Source organism: Mycteria americana, chromosome 6 (genome assembly GCF_035582795.1).
Source record: "Mycteria americana isolate JAX WOST 10 ecotype Jacksonville Zoo and Gardens chromosome 6, USCA_MyAme_1.0, whole genome shotgun sequence".
Taxonomy (NCBI): Eukaryota; Metazoa; Chordata; class Aves; order Ciconiiformes; family Ciconiidae; genus Mycteria; species Mycteria americana.
Window position 1 is genome coordinate 53,702,496 of NC_134370.1, and position 23,931 is coordinate 53,726,426.

General features: G+C 38.9%; 2 protein-coding genes across 3 annotated transcripts; both read left to right on the plus strand.

Annotated features, from left to right (window-relative positions):
* Window positions 1-257: 257 nt before the first annotated feature.
* On the plus strand, window positions 258-16,563 carry LOC142411640 (threonine--tRNA ligase 1, cytoplasmic-like). Of its 2 annotated transcripts, XM_075505845.1 has the most exons (19): window positions 258-594; window positions 1,275-1,367; window positions 2,147-2,337; window positions 2,899-3,022; window positions 4,176-4,297; window positions 5,113-5,230; window positions 5,854-5,918; window positions 6,619-6,697; window positions 7,920-8,066; window positions 9,537-9,635; window positions 9,970-10,136; window positions 10,683-10,845; window positions 11,778-11,915; window positions 12,367-12,444; window positions 12,544-12,644; window positions 13,812-13,916; window positions 14,734-14,806; window positions 15,537-15,651; window positions 15,776-16,563. In XM_075505845.1, exons 1-19 carry the CDS (start codon window positions 313-315, stop codon window positions 15,922-15,924), a joined length of 2,409 nt encoding a protein of 802 aa, XP_075361960.1. In that variant the 5' UTR covers window positions 258-312; the 3' UTR covers window positions 15,925-16,563. The 2 variants fall into 2 exon arrangements, with proteins under 2 accessions (XP_075361960.1, XP_075361961.1); XM_075505846.1 differs by lacking the exon at window positions 1,275-1,367.
* Window positions 16,564-17,736: 1,173 nt separating this feature from the next.
* Window positions 17,737-23,281, plus strand: TM2D3 (TM2 domain containing 3). Its single transcript, XM_075505847.1, has 6 exons — window positions 17,737-17,996; window positions 19,150-19,248; window positions 20,112-20,269; window positions 20,845-21,019; window positions 21,615-21,690; window positions 22,929-23,281. The coding sequence occupies exons 1-6, from the start codon at window positions 17,918-17,920 to the stop codon at window positions 23,092-23,094; spliced, it is 753 nt and encodes a 250-aa protein (XP_075361962.1). The 5' UTR covers window positions 17,737-17,917; the 3' UTR covers window positions 23,095-23,281.
* Window positions 23,282-23,931: the final 650 nt, after the last annotated feature.

Here is a 23,931-nt window from a genome sequence, read left to right on the forward strand (position 1 = left end):
TCGGCCTCAGAGCAAGATGGGCGGGTATGTTTATTTGTTTATATTTATGTATATTAACACCACAGCAGTGAGGGCTACAAATAGGTATTCACCCAGTTAGAAGAACGAATAATGACAACAGGAACTCCCCTGCAAGGCCCCTGAAGTCCCCCGGCGCCTGGGCGGGGTCACCGCTGCAGCGACCGGCCTGAGCGCCTCCGCCGGAGGGGGCAGCACCGGACTCGGCGCGTCCGAGGCGGGCCGGGGAGCGACCGGGGAGGCGGAGCGTCCCGCCGCAGGAGGGCGGAGGCAGCCCGCTACCGCCGGCGGAAGATGGCGGCCGCGGCCGCCGAGGAGGCGGCGCTGCGCTTGTCGCGGCAGGAGCAGGAGCTGCGCTGGCTGACGGCGGAGGTCGGCCGACTGAAGGAGCAGGAGGCGCCGTGCTGCGCTGGGAGCTGCAGCGCCGAGCTGCAGCGGCTGAGGGCCGAGAACGAGAAGCTGCGCTACCGCCTCCTGCACCTGCGCCGCAGCCTGGCGGCCGAGCTGGGCAGGGCGGCGCCGGCGCAGCAGCGGCCGCCGGGCCCCGCGCTGGCGGAGCCCCCAGTCGGCGGCGAGGTAGCGCCCGGGGCCGGGACATCCCCGGCGCCCTCCTCGGTGCGGGTGGGGGAGGGCGGCGGGCCGCGCCGGGCCTGGCGGGAGCGAGCGCCCGCATCGCTGTGGGGTGGGCCAGGCCTCTGCGGGGAGGGGAGGGAAGGGAAGGGAAGGGAAGGGAAGGGAAGGGACGGGACGGGAGGGACTCACGAGGGCGAAACGCCTGGCCCGGCCAGCGGGGGTGGGCAGTGGCCCCGGGGATGGAGGACTGTCTCGGTCTCTGTCCGCACTCCTCATGTGCCCGGAGCACTGAGCAGTGCTTCTCCTGATAGTTCCTGCCTTTTCGCAAAGGTGGAACAAGTTTATCAGGCCACCGAAAGCTGGTTTTGTTGCTCACTAGGCCGTTTCGGTCTCCCAGGGTCTCGCTAGGGAGATTTTGCTGGTGATGGTTGCAGTAGTAAAATTGGGGAGGTTGTGTCGAGCAGATTTTGCTTGGTGAGCAGTTTTGCTGTGTCTGCTGAACATCAAAAGGACTCAGTTTAGATGTGTCATGAGGTCTTTCCTCTGTACTAAGGACATATCTTACTTGATTGTAATGGCCTTTTTAGCCCAATATTGCGCTGATTTGGTTTGTTTTGTTTCAGTGATTGCTGGGAAAAGTCTTAAAAGCATAGGGGTATACTTCATATTATCACTGTTTTTAGAAAGTCTCCAGTGCAAGTCCAACTGTTGTGGTGACTCAAAATAAGGAGGAAAAGAAAAAAGAAAATGAAGCTGTGAACCGACATCGGAATGATGTAAGTGGTTATTTTATACCACATAATAATAGAAGAAGGAATATTGTTTGGCTAGGTTCAGAAAAGGTGCTGAAATCTGCATCTGCTGTATTTTGAAATCCCAGGTTTTGGGAAGAAGGCTTGCTATAGCATGCATGTAGAAAAAATCATTATCTAAGAGCTTCATATTGCATGTAATTAGTAAGGTTACTTACACAGTCTTAGATCTGTACTTTTTATGTACCAGAAGAATTTGGGCTATTGGGAAATAAGGGTCAGGATGTTCCTAAAGAGAGTGATGGTTCATGAATAGTTAAACAGCGTGCATGATGACTGAAAGAGAATGTTGGCAGCACTAGCTGTATTTCAATATATATATTAATAATTCACCTTATGCTGAACTAAAGGAAACTTCCCATCAACTATCTTATTTGAATCTGATGCTTTGAATGGTATGTCAGAAGTGAGAGCTCGTTGGAGTGACATCCAAACTAGGATGTCAGCCAAATATGAATTCCGGGGCAGGAACATAGGCTGCTTTCTGAGGTTAAACTCACAAAGCCATTTAGGCCCAGATTGATGAAGGTGCATTGGAAAGCCACTATAAAACAGTCAGCAAGTTGCGTGGGACTGTCCTGTGTATGATTATTTACAAATGCTTTACTGCATATTAGTAAAAATTGTAGTACAGTGAAATCTGGTCTCGGTTGTAACCCCTAGGGATGCATGAACGCTGTAAATCCTTTTATTCTATTTCTCTCACAAATATGTATATGTATGATTTAATTTATTTGTTACAGCTACAGTGTGAGCCAAGCTTCATAGAAGACAGACTGAAGCTTTATGAAGCACTGAAAAAAGAACATGATGCTTTGCTAGCTTACAGAGCAGCCAACCAGAGCAAACCTATCAAAATTACTCTGACAGATGGAAAAATGGCTGAAGGGGAATCTTGGAAAACCACGCCATATCAATTAGCTGTAGGAATTAGGTAACCTGCAGATTGAAGAGTTGTACTTTTGGAGTAATAAATCTGTTACTATCGTTTGTCTCTTAACTTGTTGCATAAAATATATGTCACGCTCAGTGGATGGTGACTCTCTTAAGTTGGTTTATTTGGAAAGCATTGAAACTTCAGCTTAATGCAGAAGAAATAGCTGGGTGAAGTTACAGTTCTGAGTGATGCTTGAGGTTCTGTAATGGGATCATAATGCTTGCTTCCAATTAAAAAATATAACAATTAGTGAGACTGCTAGGAATTAATAGAGACATCTGAAGTTTTGTGAGCTACCAGATAACAGTAGAAACTGTTGTTAGAAGCAATCTTTCCTCCAGATCCCCAGCACTGAAAACTGTTGAATGAAACTTTTAAGACCTTAAGGTTGTATACCTTAAAAGTAGAAAAGTGTTTACGAAGACCACAGAAACAAAAATTAAAGGTCTGTAGGTGCTATGAGATGTGGGTGGGGTCTCATGGGGTTTAGAAACCTATGCACTTTAACAAATCTGAACCTAAATGTTTTGGTCTGTTGCCATCATTTGTGTTTTTTAGTCAAGTGTTGGCTTCAAATGCAGTCATAGCCAAAGTGAATGGGGAATTGTGGGACTTGGATCGTCCACTGGAGGGAGATTGTACTCTGGAGCTGCTTATGTTTGATAACGAAGAAGCAAAAGCTGTGAGTGGTTTCTGCTTGATTAAAGGAACTAATGACATGAAATTGATTGCAGCATTATGCTTTCAAAATCTTGAATTAAAAAAAAAAAATCCCCAAAACTGTTCAAGTAATGTATTTGTCATGATTCGACAAAGAAGATTAGATACTAAATATCTGTAATCTGTAGGTGAAAAAAATCTTGGCGTTCTTTTCTTCCCTTCTCTTTTACGTAAACAGGTTATTTCTCAAATGAAATTGTATAGAATGTCTTGATTTGTATGCTAACTTGAAATAGTTTGTTTTATAAGACGTGTTATATGGTTTGACTCAGTGCATTTGAAGATCAGGCACTGAAAGCAACAGTGAGGCTGTCTTACAGTTTTCTAAAAATCATCCAATATCAGATTTGAGTCATAAATAAAATCTACACCTCCTTGTACTGGCACTGTTTATTAGAAACTTAAGTAGGCATATCTTGGTCAGTTAAGCTATGAATATACTTTGCGGCACACCCAGGATTTTTTTTTCACGGGATTCAGTCTTACGCATATGTTTTATCTTGATGCACTAGAATTAGACTTCATTTTGTCAAAGAATTATTCATGTGATAAACCTTGTTTGAGGCATTTCAGGAGCCTGTAAAAGCCTTATCTTGTAGCAGTGGCTATAAAGTGGTCTGAATTAATAGGGACTTAGAACAGAAGACCGGTATTGATCTCCTGGGTCGTTGACTCCCCTCTTCTGACGTTTCGGGTAATGTGGTTTACAGTCCTATTAACAAATGCATTGTATGTGAACAATGGTAACTTAATTGGCTACGTTGCTTTAGATGCGGTTAGTATTGCATAGACTTTTAACTGACCAGAAACTAACTTACAAATGAACAAGGTATATGAACAAGGTATACAATAAGTACTAAGGTGACAGAATTGTGCAGAGGTATAATCATCTTTCAGACTGAAATAAGATGGGAATTTATTGCTGCATCTGCCATTATATTAATCATTTAGTGTACTTCAAAATGAGAACAGAAAATTGTTGTACTTCTCTCAGAATTTAAACAACATTGATCCCAGTGTATTTCTCATCTGCAGATATACCTCTGTTTTGTTTTTTCTTTTTAGTTACACAATGCCAATGACCCCATGAATTGCTCACCTGACTTTATTTGCAGGTTTATTGGCATTCAAGTGCTCATATTCTTGGAGAGGCCATGGAAGGTTATTTTGGGGGCTGCTTATGCTATGGACCACCAATTGAGAATGGATTTTATTATGACATGTACATTGAAGATAGGTAAAATTTCAGTTTCTGAGAACTTTAATACTCTGTATTGAAGCTCAGTACTAGAAATATTTTTGCTCAGTCATGTTTCTGCATGTTAAAAATAAAATCGTGTATCTAGTATGGTTTAAAACTGACAGGTTAGTCTTCATAGTATAGGCCTGTGTATACATACATATTGAGTGTGTGTGTTTATTTAAATACAAGAGCAGTGTTCAGACACCTGCTCCTTAAGACTTGCAGTTGTTGAATGTTCTGTGAAAAAATGTAGAGTGTTTGGGTAAAACTTTCTGAAGTTCCTGGGAGGTACAGGAGACAGTTTCTTTGAAGAATCATGGGAGTTTGGTTTCAAAGTGCCATAGTCACTTGTAGAAATGGCACGTATGCATGTAACTCGTATAGGTGTTTACTACTTTTCTAATCCTTGTGCACAGCTTTACAATTCTGTTTTTTCCTTGTTTATCTTTCTGTAGTCAGGGAGAATACCGAATCTGCATCAGCTGATAACCTAGCTCTTGCAGCTGGGTTGAGACTTTTTTTTTTTCCTTAAATCATACATACTTTGAGCTACAGACCTTCCAGACATTTAAACATGTCAAAGACTGTTCTAGGAGTGATTGCAGTGGGTTTGTTCAGGGTGATACCATTTGCATTTCTGAGTTTCGTGTCTGAAAGTACAGCCGATTGTAAGAAACTAAGAAAATACTGTGACAAATCACAACATGTCCTGTGTTTTTCAAATTATAGCACTAGAAAGTGGTCACTTAAAAAATGGGGATATCAAAATAATTAATTCATATTTCTTCTGCCTGTGTCTATTTGTTTAGAGGTGTATCTAGTACTGAATTCCCACTACTAGAGAACCGCTGTAAAAATATCATAAAAGAGAAGCAGTCTTTTGAAAGGCTGGAAGTCAAAAAGGAGATCCTGTTAGACATGTTTAAGGTAAATCTTTGGAGTAGCTGTGATTCTGGTACAATGATCTTTTAAAATATAACTTTTATAAAATACTGCATGTGACTGACTCATCAGAATAGTACCTGTCTAGTAAAACAAAGAAAAAGAATAGCATCCTTTTCCCCCTCTTCATATCCCTCTCAAGCATTCAGGATGTTTTCAGGCAATAATAAAAATAATTTCTTATTACACAAAAACACCTCAAGCTCAATGAGATGACAAATGAGTTCTTAAAAGGCATACATTCATTCTGGCTCACTTGCAGAGACAAATCAAAAAAGACTTTGTCGTCTAGTTTTCTGTTTCATACAGTGAATATTACTAGTCTCACTGTACTGTGTTTTAATTGCCTTTCAAAAGTGCTTTGAGGTGTTCAGGTGGTAATCGCTATGCTTAACACACCCTCAGGGAAATTAAGATACTTTTGTCTCTTTCTCTTGTTTTATAACTCTTCTGAAAGGATGTTGAACTTTTGCATACATATATGTGTTCATGTGACTTTTTATTTGTGTCTTTTACTGATGCATTTGCATTATTAATACATAATTTAAAAATAGAATTTTATTAGCCATTTTATTGATGTTTCTGCCTTTTCATGTTTCCCCACCCAGTATAACAAGTTTAAGTGTCGTATCCTTAACGAGAAGGTGAACACACCAACTACCACAATATACAGGTAAACAAAATTAAGTTAAAAGGTATTATATTTCCATGGTTAGGTATACTTCATTGAAATTGAGAGGAGAAGAATTTTTTTTTTTTAGTCTAACTTCTGAATACTTGTGTGATTGGGACTTAAGTTTGCAACTAATATTGCTGCTTATGTAAAATCAGACCTTTTCTTTCCCTGTTGGGACAGGTTAGGTCTCAATCTGTGGACAAATGGCAAATGCACTTTTCCCTCATTCTGTCTGGTTTCAATCAACAGATTAAAATAAGTTACCACCCATGACATTGAGTTGCTGGATAATGGGTAAAGCTAACTCATAGCTGAGTGTGGGGTGAGGATCCTGCTCATTCAGTTGCTGGGGATAAAACTAGTTGGTTGGAAAATGGCAAAAACATTTTTTTCTGTTTGATGTGCATAGTTTGAAATTTCCTGGCCAGCTTTAACAAAGTTTACATGTGGAACTATATGAATAGCTGAGTGTGATACAATGCTCTTTATATTGGATCAAGTATTTACTGAGTGAATATTCTGCTTCAGGTAGAAAGAACAATTACATTTAAGATGCACTGAATTTGCTGAGTGTTGCATACGTATACTTATTAATGTGTTTGAACATGTTAAGCATTAACTTGTATGCCATTAGTGACCATATTTAAAACTGATGGAGTGTTTTGAAATAAACGCTTTTTTTTCTTTTGGTGTATAGATGTGGTCCGCTGATTGACCTCTGCAGGGGTCCACATGTGAGACACACTGGAAAAATTAAGGCCCTTAAAATATTTAAGGTAGGTTTAAATTAACTGTACATTAAAACTTGACTGAACTATGGATCAATTGATTTATTTATGTATTTATTTCTGCTGAAGTGATTATGCTAGGTTCCTTTGTATTGTTTTCTTTGCTTACTCTGAAAATAGTCCTTCATGTTTTTTCCCCACTCCCATCGTACAAGTAGAACTACAGACTTCCATCATCCATCTGCTGTAAACTGCAAGGTTTGCTGATTCTTGACCATCACAATACAGTACATTAGTGAAAGTTAACAGCAGCTTTTTTTTTATCAGAGTATTAGTGCAGTAACATGCATGCTTAGACTATAATGAAGAGCACTGCAAAAATAAGCTAGTAGTGACTAGATCAGCTGTGGAACCAATTATATCATGCCCAACAGAGAAGTGTGATGCCTAAGCTAATGTGGCAGTAATGTGCTAGTATCTCCAACCAGCATTGCACTGTAGTACAGATGTGCTAGTTTGAGTCTGTACTAGCTGTCGCATCTGTGTGTGGTGTGTGTATGCACTCTATTCTGCAGGAAATGAACATCCAAGATATTCATTGGGTCAGAAAATAGTATTTTGACCTTGTAAGATGGTATCTTTCAGGTACAGGAGGTAAAGTGGACACTGGCAGATCCGCAAGTGCTGCTGTTTAAAAATCGCATTGCTCACAGGAAAGCCAGAGACAGTGTTTGCAGATATCTCTGGTTATGATGTAGTTTAAGTTACTTGGAGATGCTAATTTTGGTAACCTTTTTAGACTGACCTCATTGGAGCATTCATCATAGTTGCTTTTGCTGGCTTCCTAACTGAAGTTTATGGAACTCTTAAGTTCCAAGAATTAAGTGTTATGTTGTCAAAACAGCTAGGATTTAACTGTGAGGGTGAGTTAGTTTCATTTTATCTTCCGTGTTTCCCTACTGCATTGTGTTTTGAATGTCAACAAGTGCTGCTTGATACAACGTGGGATAATATAACATGCCATGATGTGAGTTAAAACAAGGTACCTAAGTAGACTAGAAGTATGGCTTGACCAGTACTTTCATTTACGTGTTCTGTATTAGTATGCTGACTAAAAGGCAGTGCAAGTGTCTTTGTATTATAAACAAATGCTGGATGACTGCATATAATTGTTTTAAGGAAAAAAATAACAACATTTGAATGCATAAGTGTTTATTCCTCCATTCCCTGAGATTATATATTATCTTAAAGTATGGGTTTTGTACATCAGAATTCCTCTACGTATTGGGAAGGAAAATCTGACATGGAAACTCTGCAGAGAATATATGGAATATCCTTTCCTGATAACAAAATGATGAAGGAATGGGAAAAATTCCAGGAAGAAGCCAGAAACAGGGACCATAGGAAAATTGGAAAGGTACGCTATTTTGTGGTCTACTTCTCTTTTATGCTTCTGTAATAGAATTCATTCTTTTTTGTTGTTTTCTTCCATTTTTTGACAGTTTGAATGGGAGCCAGTTCAAATTCCTTGGTGTCAGTTGTACTTTAAAATTTTAATTCTACAAATGCAGCTTGTCACTTTCATACAAATGTTAAACTAATGTTGGGAAGAAGTAATGGGGTAGTCCCTCGGTTTAGGGAAGTATATCTTAAACCTTTTTATGTAGGGTCTTTTCAGATCCTACCTAAACCACTACATTTTTCATAGAAGAGAAAAATTATTGAAAATTGTTTAAATAATATGGTTTGGTCATTCTTTATTATAGGCATAAATAAGGTAATATTAAGTGTATGTATGTGCAGTACTTCAGCTGTTGTAGAGGAACGTATGAACAATATTCACAACAATTTAAATGAACAGATCTAATCTATCAAGTATAAGTCAGAAGACATTAGATTGACAGAGACGAGGATGGTGACCTAATATCGGTCACGTTGGTGTGCAGTCTCCTAATTGTTGTCACCTTTGCTATAGTTTTGTAGAGAAGATGGAGTTACAGGGAGAGTATTTGAGAGAAGGCAAGAAGTAGCTTTCTGGATGTTTAAAGGCATAATGGGCAGTACAGGTGAAAGCAGGGAGGCATTTGTTTGAAGAACTCCTGTGTAAGTGAAGGTCAGCATCATTGGCCAAGAGGATGCAGGCATGAACCTCTTGCTACTTACTGGCAGATGTGAAAGAAGAGACTGTGAAGGGCCTTCATAAGCAAAGGTAAACAGCTGAGGGTAACTCAAAAGAGGAAGAGCCACTGAGGAATTTACAGAAAACGGTGACAAAGGGAAGAAGTAGAAAAATTATCTTTACAGAAGTGTTCATGCTTATTTCTATTAACTCATTAAGACTTGAATATTTGTATAGTATTTGTTTGATGATTATTTCTATGCCTTTTCAAAAACAAATTATCTAGTATCAGTCAAACAACTTATCTAGCGTCTATGTATCTAATATCTATGATACTGAAGAGGCTAAGGTTCTCCAAAGATGTATCAGAGCCACACTGCTGAGCTTCTGTTTTTGAGACAGAATTCTGATAAAGAATGACCAGCTCCCAGGCTTCAGCCATCAACCCTCAGATCTGATGGGTATATGCTTATTTGCTTTGGTTACTAAAGGTAAGATTGGTTAAGGCCTCAGGATTTTGAGAAAATGTGTATTTACATAGTCACAGAGTCAAATGGAATTCCAGTGTTGTTATGAACTTCTAAGAGTAAGAACTACAGATAAATTAACTACTGTTGCTGAGAACTTTTAGACTTCTGGAAATTACCTTCTTGCTGTAATATTGCATTTTTGTGAACAGAGTCTCAACATGTGTGAAGTCGTCATTTTCTGCAGTTCTGCAGTTACATCTGAAGTGGTGTTACAGCATTCTGTTTTTCATTTACCTAGGAGCAAGAACTCTTCTTCTTTCATGATTTGAGTCCTGGAAGCTGCTTTTTCCTTCCCAGAGGTGCCTTTCTTTATAACACACTCGTGGATTTCATACGAGTGAGTATATACTACTGCAATTACTAACGAGCTTAATATCAGCTGTTGATCTTAAGTTATAGGCCATTCATAGCACGAGCTACCATCAGAAAGAGAAACATCTGTGTATGTAAACATACACCAGATTTTCACTATGATTATACAGATCTAATCTTTTTGAAAATAGCGCAGAATAAAGCATTGACAGGTCTTTTTTCCAGTTGTGCAAAACCTACATGTGCAGTAGTCCTTTAGTCTCCCAGTAAATTGTAATCGTAAGAACACAGTTAAAAAGAATCAGGCTTTTGCTTGTCAAAAGCTCTATCACCTTTTAAATGTTGAATTTGTTTTGTAGGGGGAATATCACAGGCGTAATTTTAGTGAAGTTGTATCTCCAAACGTCTTCAACAGTAAACTCTGGGAAGCTTCAGGACACTGGCAGCACTACAGTGAAAATATGTTCTCTTTTGAGATTGAGAAGGAAACTTTTGCCCTTAAACCAATGAATTGTCCAGGACACTGGTTTGTACTCTCAACTGAAAAACTTCTTATTGTACTGTATTTATCCTTTGTGGGACTGAGGGGAAATAAATGGAGTATTAATACATGTTATCATGTATGTTTACAATAGACTACTAAGCAACTAGTGCGTCCAGAGAGCTCCCCTGACAATGTCCCAAAGCAGACCAAATACAATTCTTGTAGGAGGATCTTTCCAATAAGTCTGCACTAAGTGAGCTAGGTTTGTGCATGCTAATACAGTCTGTACCACTAGTAAATACAAATTATGTTGGATAGAGATAGGCATCAGATGTGGCTTACCAAAAGAAGGTACAGATCAACCAGTCTAGATTGTTACTGTCATAGTGTTTTTTCTAGGTGGTCTTTAGCAATTTGTTCTAAGTGCTGCGCTTTTTCTGTTTGCCTGCCTTTTAGGATGCAGGCAACCTGCATGAATAAATACTTAAAAATGTGATTACTGTCTCTACTGACCTTGCTTTAGTTTCTGTGTTGTCTTAAATCTTCTATAAGAAGGATAAAAGGAAGGTTCTTTCATGTTCCTTCCAGCTTGATGTTTGCCCATCGTCCACGATCCTGGAGGGAAATGCCTCTTAGACTTGCAGATTTTGGAGTTCTTCACCGAAATGAACTCTCTGGGACTTTAAGTGGCTTGACTCGTGTAAGGCGCTTCCAACAAGATGATGCTCACATCTTTTGCACAGTAGAACAGGTAAAAAAAAAACAAACCAAAACCAAAAAAACCCAAACCAACAACCCTCCCCCCACCAGTCAATCGAAAAAAAGAACCCCTTCCCCAGTGCAAGCCAACACTAAACACAAAAAAAATCCCCAAAGTATTTAAACTCTAGCTTCTTCTGTTGTGTTGCTTTGTAGCATAATGCTGCTTTTAATGGTTTTTTTGATAGGTTTAGGTGCTTCCTTCTTAGTCATCTGATATTCTTTATTTCTTAACCTTCTGCAATATTGCTTAAGTCAGTAGCCTGTTGAACTTAGCTTCTGTTACAAGTTTCTCAAATTTGTTATTTATTTTGTGTTAATAATGTTAATATTTTGTGTTAATAATTTGTGTTATTTATTTTTCTCTTCGAAATTAAAAAATGCTTATATCAAAAGAAGAAAACAGTGTTATTGGAGGGATGTTACTGATTGTGAATTATGTAATAAGATATTCTGTATAGAATTTTTCCCTTTAGAAAGATACATTGAGCAACTAAATCCCAAAAGGTAAAATCTTTTGCATCTCCCATCTCCCTCTGCAAAGAAAAAAGCTGTTGACCACATTTTGTTTTCCATAGTAATGCTGAATAACTACTTTATTTTGTCAGTAATGCCATAGATTTTAGTGGAGCTATGTGAATAAATTCATGTACTCTTGTCAAGTCTGAGTCATGCAATTTGGCTCCAGAAGCCCAGGCTTAACAAGAACATTACTTTTTTTTGCCAGGCTTTGAAGCCACACCACCTCTGTTCTCTCTTCACCCATTACCTAGATTTGGGTTTGTAGGATGTAATTTTCATGTGATTTTTAATTATTTATTTATTTATTTAATGGACTCATAGTCTGATTATGAGGAATTCAGTAAATCCGATTACATTTTTATGTAAGTAATTTTTAACTAATATCTTTTGTTTATATTTAAGATTGAAGAAGAAATTAAGGGCTGTCTTGATTTCTTGAAGTCAGTGTACGCTGTCTTTGGTTTTACCTTTCAATTACATCTTTCTACAAGACCAGAAAATTATCTAGGAGAGTTAGAGATCTGGGATCACGCAGAAAAGGTAATTCATTTAAAAGCAAACAAACAAAACCCTTAATAGTTGTTTTCGCAGAGGTGGATATTTAGCTAAGCGCTTTCATGTTGAATAGTGAAATTAGTGAAATTGCTTAAATCAGATGCTAAATATTGTCCTTAGTGGAAATGCTTGTTGAAAAATGTCACATTAACCTTGAAGTTTCTGTATAAAATGAGAGCTTTCTGATTCTCACTTAGCCCCTTATCTTGAACTGATTTGATTTTTATTAATCTTTTTTTCCAATTAATCACAACATTTGTACAAGGAACTACTCTTATTTCAAGATTATTTATCATAAATGACTATATGCTTGAACAATAGGAGTTATGCTGCTCCCTGTTGACTCCCTTTGTATTTCAAAGGCAAATGCTTTGACTTACAGTAATGAAAGGCCCTGCTATACCTTTTTTAATTATTCTCTCATTTTTATGATTAGCAACTTCAAAACAGCTTGAATAACTTTGGAGAGCAATGGAATTTGAATCCAGGAGATGGAGCATTTTATGGTCCTAAGGTTAGTGAATCAGCATTTTATTACAACTATGGGATGGACAAGAATACAGGTACAATGCAGGCAAACTATATTTAGTAACCATGTTATTTTACTTCACAGATTGATATTAAAATCAAAGATGCTATTGGCAGGTACCATCAATGTGCTACTATCCAACTTGACTTCCAACTACCCATTCGATTTAATCTTACTTATGTTGGGTGAGTGGTTAAGCTAAATATCTTCCTCTTTTAAATGAAATAATTAAAAAATTGGTTTCTTTCATTATCTGGAATTCCCATTAAACTGAGATGTATTAATGCTCTGTTGCTCACTTAACAAATGACTAGCCTGTATATCAGTAGCCTGGTTAGGAGGGGAAACGCCCCCGGTGAGTAGAGGACTGAGTCATGAACTTGAAAATATTTCGTCAATGTAATGATAGCTCACTTTAATTGTAAATGCTGCTGATTGCAGGAGAATTGCATGATCTCTCTTGTCTGCCAGTTCTGAAGACAACTGAGCATATATAATGCTAAAGAAAACTCAGTTGAGTCAGTTTTCCCTTTCAGCCTAGTCACTGTTTCTCCTTTGAAGACCTTGTATACCAATTGAGGCATATCTTAAGGAACTAGTAGGTTTGTAATGAGTACTTAATTCTTTTTATGAAATAAAGTTAGTTAAATTTGAACATAAACCAAATGTGAACAGTTTTTAATGAAAATCTCACTTCAGCTTCCAGCTAGGAAGAGGGATATTTATCCGCTGAGTGAATTAATCTTAGTACCATGTTGACTTGAACACACATTTGCTGGGTTGTTTTTCTTGCTGTGTTTGTTTTTGCATATTATAAAGAGTTTGATGGGGAAGATAGAGTAAGAATCTTTGTTACTTTTTGGTCCTGCTGCATGTTCTACAGTAGATGTCATAGCTCTTTGGTAGGTGATAATGGTGTTACGAACAGCAGCTGGCTTCTTTTTAATCACAGGATTGTAATTTAAGGCAAGAAATGAACAGTAAGGGCAGGTAAGATCCTGTGCAACAAAACAGAAGCAAGACATAGTGGAAAAGAAAGAGCGAGGAAGAACATAAAATATTAAAATGCACAGAAATAAAGCTGAGTCAGTCACGTGTCTTTTCAAACTTAGGAGTTTGTGCCTATGCCACTAGCTACAGGCATGATTATTTTAAGTCACTATGATTATTCAGTATTCCTTTAAAAGCCCAGGTGACTTCAAGTACATTTTCAATAAAACCAGTAGATTTTGCCTAAGTATACATAACTGAATTTTGTCTTTCCATAAAAAGTAGAATAAAAAATATTAGTAGGATTACCTGTGTGGGAGCTAAGAGAATTTTTTTTTTCAACTTTACTTATTCTTTTTCAGTAAGGATGGCGATGATAAGAAAAGGCCAGTGATTATTCACAGAGCTATTTTGGGATCTGTGGAGAGAATGATAGCTATTCTAGCAGAAAATTATGGAGGAAAATGGTATGTGGCACAAATGCAGTTGTTAAGAAATGTTTAACAACGTAGGAAATGCAGATCCTCCCTAATGTCCCATATATTATAATGTGAAATAATATTCCTAGAATTTCCTCAAAATTAGTAGGTAAGATTACAAGAAAAGTCTAATTTTATGGTCTGATTTGTATGATACCCTTTTATTAATAGTTCATTATTAGAAATTCAATTTCATGAGATTGCAGGAAAAATTATACAATAAAGCAGAAATAAGAATTATAATTGAATGTATATGTGCTGCATTATTCTTGTTCCTTTTTTTCTTAAAAATCATGCTTTTGTACTGGGAAGATGTTAGACATGTAAAACAATTACTTATACAGACATGAGTTAGTCCTAATATGTGAAATAGTTTTTTAACTGGTACGATGTATTGTTTCATCTTTAATGAAGAAGTATCTTCAGAGTTTATTCATGTATTTAAAGTATTAAGGAAGAGTTAATTCTTGCTTTCAGCCACCTATCTGTCTGACTGTCCACGTTTCACTATAAAGTTACACATAAAAGTGGAAATTATGTGAAAAAATAAAATTCTGTTTACAATTGTGAAGTCAGCTAGGAAGCGAACAGAAGATCAAAGTTCTGCATATGTCATTTTACTGGAAATAGTGTTTGCTATTTTCTATGAACTTGAAAAGAGGAAGATAATATATTATCCAACATCCTTAGCTAATATAAATATTTTTATAAAGTAAAGAAATTATTATTGGGGAACATGACTATGGATATGAATGCAAATGTAAAATACCCATTTATTTCATATTTTTCTTGTCCTGCTTGCCAGGCCATTCTGGCTGTCTCCACGGCAGGTCATGGTTGTGCCTGTGGGACCTACTTCTGAAGAGTATGCCCAGCAGGTGAGAGTAGGGCCTTCCTTTTTATAGTAGCAAGCAATTTTAATAGCTCCTCAAGTACTTGTCCTAGAATGAAGAATGAATGCTTTAATAATTTTGGGGACCTGTTTGGAGGGGAGGGGTAAATTTTTTCACATAGGCTAAAATTTGTATAAGCCTGAGAAAGGGATGTGTAACTTTAAGTGTTTTGGGTTCTGTTATTTTGTACCTACTTCAGTAATTATTAAGGGAAAAAACATTCTGGATGACAAACCTTACATACTACCTAATGCTTCATTACAGATTTATCTACTTGAAATAGGGGCAGAGCTGGTTTCTTCCATTTCCCAGCATGTTTACTCTTGACTACATGACATTTGACCATGGTTGTTTTTATCTCTCTCCCCTTTTAATGCAAGCATAAGTGGGTTTGTTCCTTCTCTTTCTCCTTTCTCAGACTGAGGAAACATTTTTGACATTCAGCAGTGTAGCTGTCTGAGGAGATCAGCAAATATTTGATATGGATGTTACCTTGCTTTGTCTTCCAACTGGAGTCCTGCTAAGCCCTTAAGTGTGCATGCAGGTTTCTTCAGATAACTTCATTGACTTCTGTACAGCGATTCAAAAGAGCAAAATTATGCACATACATGAATTAATTATTGGAAGAGATCAAGGATTACAGCATGTACAAATTTATGTTGTAGAATATATACTGTAATATTAAGTGAGAGTTTTTTGGTTTCTTTTTTTTTAGGTTTGCAGCAAATTTTTTGAAGCAGGATTGATGTCAGATGTGGATCTAGATCAAAGTTGCACATTAAACAAGAAAATCAGAAATGCACAGCTGGCCCAGTATAACTTTATCTTAGGTAATTACAGTATCTTATGTTTCTGAATACCATTTAAGTTTTAATGTTGGGCATAGAGTTTGTCTAGACTCTCTTTTTGTAATGTAGGTAGTCAGTTTAACATTGTTTGTGATATGTGTTGCAGTGGTTGGAGAAAAGGAGAAAGCAAATAATGCTGTCAACGTGCGAACGAGAGACAACAAAGTTCATGGAGAGATTTCAGTATCTTCTGCTGTTGAGAAACTCAAGAAATTTAAGAGTTCACATATTCCAAATGCAGAAGAATTATTCTGATGTTGCTGTTAGGAAAAACAATTATTAGCTGTCCATGTCAAATGGTGTTTCTTTCCTCCTGTACAGCAGTAATGCTCATCTGAGAGAATTTTCAGTTAATGGATACACAAAATAAGCAAATGTAGCAATGTTGGTGCTCCAGGAATAGCATGAGAGGACAGATGCAACTGCCAACTCCTTTGACAATCCCATGGGATTCCAATCTGCGCAAGTTGCAGAATGCTTATTTTAAAAGCCCTACACCTCTGCTAAAATATGTTGAGTTTGCTGTGGAAATAAATCGGGGCTGCACAAAGTCAAGGAACAGGAGGCTGGGAGGTTTACTGGCTGCTGCTGCGATTGCTGAGCTACCTCAGTCACGTAGCAGTTGCATAACTGATGTGACCTGGAATCCAAAGCTTGGCAGTTGGTAGGTGCATCAGGAGCATTTCGGTTTAGTATTTTCCTAACTCTAGATTATATAATTATTGGGGGGGAGGGGGGCAATGGCTTGATTCTTTCTGAGTTTATGTTCACAGGCTACAAATACATTGGTGTCTTTGTTGGAAATCTCAGTGAAACAAGGCACTGATTGAGTTGGTGTGATAATTGGTTGCTGTAAAGATGATTGCCAAGAATGAAGTTGAATTACTCACCAGATCTGTGTGTGGAAAGTGTTTTATTTTTTCCTGTGTTTGTTGATTTGGCTTTTTTCTAAAACAGGCAAACCTTTGAAAAAAGTTTCTGTGTGTAACTTAGTGCTGTATTTGCTTGGGATACTGAGAACACTGAAAAGGTGCAGATGACAATTTTCATTTTAAAACACAGCATGTTGGAATTTAAATTGGCCATATTCATCTGACTCGTTTATGCTTATAAATGGTTTTAAAGTTACTGTTGCGGGCACTTGAATCAGATTTTTATGACATGAATTTTTACCACGATTTTTCTTTTCACTTTTATATGCTGTTTTTTAGTTGCAAGGCTTAGGTAGTGTTTGATGTTACTCAATTGTCTAAGCTATACAACTGTCTAAAGCTATACAATTTATATTGTGATTTAAATATCACTGAAATGAAGCAGAAAATATTATTTAGTGCATAAATGTTATACAAAGCTAGTGTTTTCCTTCTGCCTGACACTTGCAGACTTGTGTTCAACAGGCCTGTTTTTGGTTTTGTATTGCTTTGGTTTTGTGTGTACATTTTTACCAACTGATTATCCTCCACTTTTAAAAGAAAAAAACAAGAAAAAAACTGAAGGAACAAGTGCTGGGAAAGCTTTCTATTCCACTTTACAGAATTAACATGGGGTGCGGAGGGTGATTCTTATGTATATTTATTATTAGTAATATTTTACGTATAAAAATATCATCTCTTTATGGACTACAGTCTACCTGATACATATGTGATGCATTCCGACTGCAGAATTAAAACTTTGGGGTTTTTTTTACAGTGAATTTCTAGGTTTTGCAAATACAAGACTAACTTTTTTAGCATACATGTATCTATGCTGCCCCCATTTGAGTTTTCAGATAACCTGCAGCAATGAGAGAGGTCATTGAAGGACATAAATGAACAAAAATAATATAAATTAAAATTGTCTACAGGGAGAGGTATGTAGAGAGGAGGACAGGCAGGCACAGGGCAGAGGGAAGAAAGCAGTAAGGCAGCCTGAGGAACTGAGCAACACCGTGATGAATGACGTTTCAAAAGACGTAGTAAGGTACTAAACCAGCAGCTGCCTGTTGTTTCCTTAGTGCCCGCGCAGGATTGCTGGGGAGCGCGAAGCGCGAAATGCGGTAACAGGCTGACTGAACTCCCTCTTTTCCCACGGTAGCGGCAGTCGACCCGCGGCCGGGAGCCCCTCCCGTCCTGAGGTCCGTCCTTCCCGTCCTGAGGTCGGTCCCGCCTTCGGGCTGCGGAGGGGCCGGGCCCCGCGCGGGGCTGCGGCTCAGCGGCGGCGCCGCCTCCCTCGTCAGGAGCGGCGGAGCCGGCAGGCGGCGGCAGGGAAAATGGCGGCGCTGCGCGCCCTGCGGAGGCTCTGCAGCCTCGCGCTCTTCCTGTCCCAGCTCTACGTCCTCTCCGGCCGAGGTGAGCGCGGCCGCCGCCGCTTTGCCCCGGCTCCCCGAGGCCGAGACAGGGCGGGTGGGGTGGGAGAAGGGGGGCAGGGGAGGGGAGGGGATGGAGCCGCCGCCTGCCCGCGGGCCCGTGGACGGCTCGGGCGGGCCGGGCGCTCCGAGCCCCTGGCTCGGCGGGGGGCGCCCGGCGGCGCCGCAGCGCCTCGCCTGCGGGTGGGGGCTGTTCTCCCGAGTGTCTCCAGCCGATCCCCGGGGCGGGGGCTGAACGCGCCCCTGGCGGGTCGGGCTTCTGAGCGGCCGAGCTGGGGGGGTGACGGTGACCTCGGCTTGTTGAAGATGTGGTGGCACTTCCCTGTGACTGGGCGGGGCGGGGGAACCAGGTGCTTCGGGCATTGCTGGCTTTCATTGTGCGCTGCAGGGCTGGTACTTCCTGCTGAGATGCTCGGTGTTAGGACGAAAGACAGGCTAGGCCCCGCTCACCCACTGGTCTGCTGCGCTAGGCTTCCACAGCGTCTTCCGTGCTTACTCCTCGTCCTGCATTGCGCGTGATCCAAAATGTAACTGGCGAGGTACTGGGGCTTCTCGGCACCGTCTGGGTCGGTGGATGTGACAAACCTATGTTTATGCTTCCACCTGGGCACAGCCCACTCGTGCTGTGCGTGTGCTGCCTTACGGGCTCAGGCACAGATCTGCGCGCCGCGGAGCTCCGCGCAGCCCCGAGTCCTTGGAATCGTGGGATTCGCCCAGAGACAAACATGAAGTGCATGCACGAGTACAGCCATGGCTGCCAGCCAGTTCTTCTATTCTAGCTTTCTATCAAAGAAGTAGCTGCATCGCTTGACTAAATGGTTTTGTTCAGTAGCAAGTACAGTGTAAAATCTGTTTTCTGAGCAGTGTTTTTTAATTCTCAAGAATCAAAAAATAAGACTGAATTGAAATGAACGTGGTTTCTTGTCTAAAAGGAATGGTTCAATTTTAATGCTCATTTTAATGTTCAGTGTAAGCATCCTATTATTTATAGAATAGGAAAACAGATTTTTGTAATTTTCTTAATTCTCATTACACTTTCCACTTGTAATTTCATATCAGTGTGCTGAAATCAAACTGTGTCTGAAGACTAATTTTATTCTAGAAATACCACTTTCTCCCTGTCTTTTTTCTTGTAGTAGGATCTTTGATGACCACAAAGCATTCACAACCACAGTCTACATTTGCAAAAAGTCTAACTTCAACAAGTACAAATACTCCCTATTTTAAAGCAGCAGGTACAATATTATGTTGTTTCTTTTGTTTTTCTCCTGTGGGCCTTTTTCTTTGGTGTCTTGAGTTTAATAGTAGAGTTCTTGAATTATGTCTTTAGAAACCTGTACATGCTTTCACAGTGGTAAAAGACATTATAGGATAACACATCATGAGTTACTCTTCAATGACCTTAACAACTACTTTGGATTATATAAATTAGAGAATTGGTTCATGTAAGATCTTATAGCTAGAAAATGACTAGTTAAACTGCCATTGTGGTTCATGTGTTTTACACCCTGTCAGGACGGAGGAAGTTCTTGAAAGACTCCAGCATTCTGCAAGAACTTGTTACTGTTCCCTCTCCAACACAAATACAAGGTTTTTAGCTAAGGGATGCATCAGGATTGGCTGAAACGCTGTTCTCGCTAGTAATTTAAGAGGTGGTTCTGAACACATGCAAACAGCAAATGGCTGAGCTAGCTGTAAACGATTAGACCTGAGCTAAAAGTAGGTTACATGTGTCAACCTGCTTCCATACCTAAACTGATTACTTCCGCTGAGAAATACTGGCTGAGGTGGCACTAATCCGTGCTAAGCTCTGTTCTGGTGCTGTACTGAATTGTGGTGCTGTGCTGTCCTGTACAGAACTTCTGTGAGACCCTTGCAGGGTACCCTGCTGTGTTGTGTGGCTTGCTTGACTAACGCAGTGGTTCCCACAACACAAACTTGCAATGCTGTTCACTGTAATAAGGAAAGCCCTTTATACAGTGTCAATGCGTGTGTGCGTATATATATGTATAAAAGAAAACATGTATATATATACTTTAGTCTATATAGCTTTTTTTAATTCATTTTCTTAATTTTATTCACGTGTTTCGCCTTTCAGAAAGTACAGAAATTCCACCTTATGTGACTAAATGTCCTAGCAACGGGCTTTGCAGTAGATTGCCACCAGACTGTATGACATGTAACACAAACTATTCCTGTATATATGGGAAGCCGGCCACTTTTGATTGCAAAGTCAAGCCACATGTTCATTGTGTTGTAAGTAAGCTGTTACTTTTAAACCCAAATTTAAGTACTTTTAATTAAACTGTGGCATCTTGTCATAAAATACAAAAAATTGATTTCCAGGTTCTTACATAGGCAGGTTTGCAGATCTGTGATACAGTAAGTCATTCAATGGTAGACTGTTGCTGAAGAGGCAGACCTACCCTTCTCTGTTTGCCTTTCTTGCATTGGATCTTTTTGTTATGCAGCCATGCAGTTGAGTTAAATCAATTTGTTGACCAATCGAAATTGAAACGATTTGAGAGTGGGGAGGCTAAATATTTGTCAGAGCCACAAACTGATCTTACAGGTGAGACTGAATGAATCTTCCTTTTGGCAGTAGCCTTAGACTGGAGGAAACAGTAATGGTAAACTGCACTTTACTAACTCTGTCAGTTTTCTAATGTTGATTTTTCTATTTTACTTGACTACATAGAGGCACAGAGGTAGCGAAGAGAGTGATTGTTATTTTGCCCAAAATGTCTATCCGTGAAATGTAATTTGATACTGCACACTGTGAATCTTTTTTTTTTTATTACTAGTGAAGTGATAATGCTGTCCTTTTACAGGATCAGAATAACTACGAGCAGGAGAACTTTACAATTAACATGACATGCCAGTTTTGCTGGCAGCTTGCAACAACTGATTATGTATGTACCAATTCTACAAACTGCATGACGGTTTCTTGTCCACGACAACGATATAATGCCACTTGTACAGTACGGGATCATATTCATTGTCTAGGTAAGGTGAGCTAAAACAGATTCTGTAAAGAAGGTTTTTTTCTAAAGAATTTCTTAACATTTTTTGTAGTGGGTCAATCCAATGATTGTTTATGTCCATTGCAGTAACAGCCTGCACCTTGATTAATCTACTGAATTTTTTTATAGTTACATTTTAATTTTGAAGCATAATAGTGACATCTAACTGTAAACATTGGCTTTTAATACTGTTGTATACCTTCACGTGAGAGAAAATAGTTCTGTTTTATTTTTGTCAACTTCTACGAATTAAACTAATTTGGACACCACTAGTAGAATCAATATCAAGTGTCTCAGTGGGATAATTAAAAAAATTGACACTGGTTTCACCCGACTAGTTTAATTTTCCCCCTATTTGTTCAGTGACCTTGCATGTTGTCTGATGTGGGACAAAGATGGATGGAACAGAGGACTGTGGAGTACATATGAGCTTTTGTGCGGATAGTGTTTGTTTCAGTTAGTGTCAACCCTTTTAGACTCTTGTTAGAGAAATGCAGTATCTTCTTGCTTGTCATTTTTTTACTCGTTACGTGGTCTTTGTTTGCTACATTAAGGTTTGAATGTTTTCTAATGTTTAGGTAATCGTGTCTTTCCTAAGATGCTCTATTGCAACTGGACTGGAGGTTATAAGTGGTCTACTGCCTTGGCACTAAGGTACACGAGAAATATTGGATAATGTCAGGCTAAAATAGATAGTATTATTAGAAATAGGTTGATTGTCTATAAAATCTTCAGTTTGTGTGTTTTTCTGCTTGGTATTTTTACTGGTGTACTGAGTAACCAATATGTCATATAGTCTAGCTTAGAATTTGGATGCATAGGATGCCCAAAGACTTCATATGCAACGATACTAGCTGTCTTCAGTAAACAGAGCTTGAGAGAAAACATTTACCCTATTTTTGCATTGAATGTACTTTCTTCAGAGTAAATGCCAATGATTCTTAGGCTTCACAAAGTGATGCATTTTCTGAGTAGAGAGGACATGCTTGCTTTTATTCTGTATGGTGTCAAATGAGGTACAAATGCTCAGAAAATCTGCAGACTTATGTTTTCTTCTCCCAGTTTTTAATATGTTTTAATTAGGGCTGAAGATTCTCCAAATTACTTGGCATCTGAAATGACTGCAGCTGTTTCTGAATTTGATAGGTGTCACTGACTGGCTGTAGTTGGTATACATTTATTACGGCTTCCTTCCCAAATGTAACAGCTAGAAATGCCTTAAGACAAAGTTTCTTGTGTTTTAAATTGTTAGGGAAGAGACCAGTGTAGCAGTATTGAAAGAAACTATTTAGGTTATTTTTGGAATATTAAGCCATTAGAGCAGCACAGTAGTGATTTGAAAGTAACCAAAGTTCTTTTGGTGGCAAGACCTCTTCCATTTAAATTTTAATATTTCAAAAGTGGTTAATGTGATAAATGAGGTAGTAAGACTCTCTATTCCTGGAGCCAAAGATACAATAAGACTCTGATTAAGGCGGTGATCGAACACACTCTCTGCCACCAGCTGGAGAAACTTACTGCATGGGGCTGAATACAGCCTTTGGGTCTGGTTCATTAGCTTGTTTGTTGGGGTTTTTTTAGCTTCTGCTAGCTTAGAAAAGTCAAAATACATTTATAAATTTGAGAGTTTGGGGTTTTATTGCTTGTTGTGAATGAAAAACTGTCAAGTCTCTGGATAATATTAATTAGCTAAGAAACAGTGATATTTCATCAAAAGCTTTCTCATTTAATAACCCAGTCAGCTCTTTTTGTACAAAAAAATGTATAGTTTCTTGAGTGATGTAGAGCAAAACTATTATCAACTTGTAGGTATGTCAGAAAGAAGTGTGTATGGATACCCAAACTGACTTCATCTGAAATAATAATCATGAGTCATGTTTCTTTTCTTACAGCATCACGCTTGGTGGATTTGGTGCTGATCGTTTCTATTTGGGCCAGTGGCGGGAAGGTCTGGGAAAACTCTTCAGCTTTGGTGGACTTGGAATATGGACACTAATTGACGTGCTGCTAATAGGTGTTGGCTATGTGGGACCTGCAGATGGTTCCCTTTATATTTAAATGTGGGTGCAACGTGTTTCAGAGAGGAGTAATTGCTTGGAAAGGTCTCTAAGTAAAAGAATGTAGAGATTGGAGCCTTTAAGTAGAATGAAGAACAACTGTTCTTTATATGTGCATACATTTTACTGTACAGTATCTGTACTTAGTTTGCCTTTAACTAAGGTAAAATAAAAGAGTGGATCACTGAGTAAGTTGAAATTCATTTTCTTTCTTCTATGGACGTGCTATTTTTCTATGAAAAAAGTTGAACAGCTAACCAAATTCTGCACTGTGCTTGGACATGGATGATCTGTCAAGCACCAAGAGAGATGCAAACTAACTTGAATATTGAGTTGTTTACTTCATATTTGTATGCTTGAATTTAACTTTAAAGCTAACTTCCCTACGTATGTCAGTAATATATTCTTTTTTTCGTATTTGTGGGAGGATAATTTATTTGCCTGAATTACTCTAGCAGTATGTAGACCACCATGTTTTATGATGTTAATCACATTCATCTCTGGTTTGGGATATAGCAAGAGCCAACATTTGCTTAGTGACTTCTAGACTTAAAATTGTGGGGTTTTTAGAATTAGATTGCAGTGACTCTAAAAGCTAAATATGAAATAATTGAAATAGAATTTAGGATTGTTCCAGAATGTCTGTTTTGGTTGGTTTGACCTGCATATCAGTGAAAGGTACAACTCCTATCCTTGTGCTGGCAAGCTTGCCATGTTCATGTAAAAAAAGGGTTGGCAAAATAATCAATGCGTTTATCCACTTCCGACTTCGTAACAAGATGATGTAGCAAACTGTAGTGCCATTACGGAAGAATAACTTAGTTTAGTTCACTTAAAT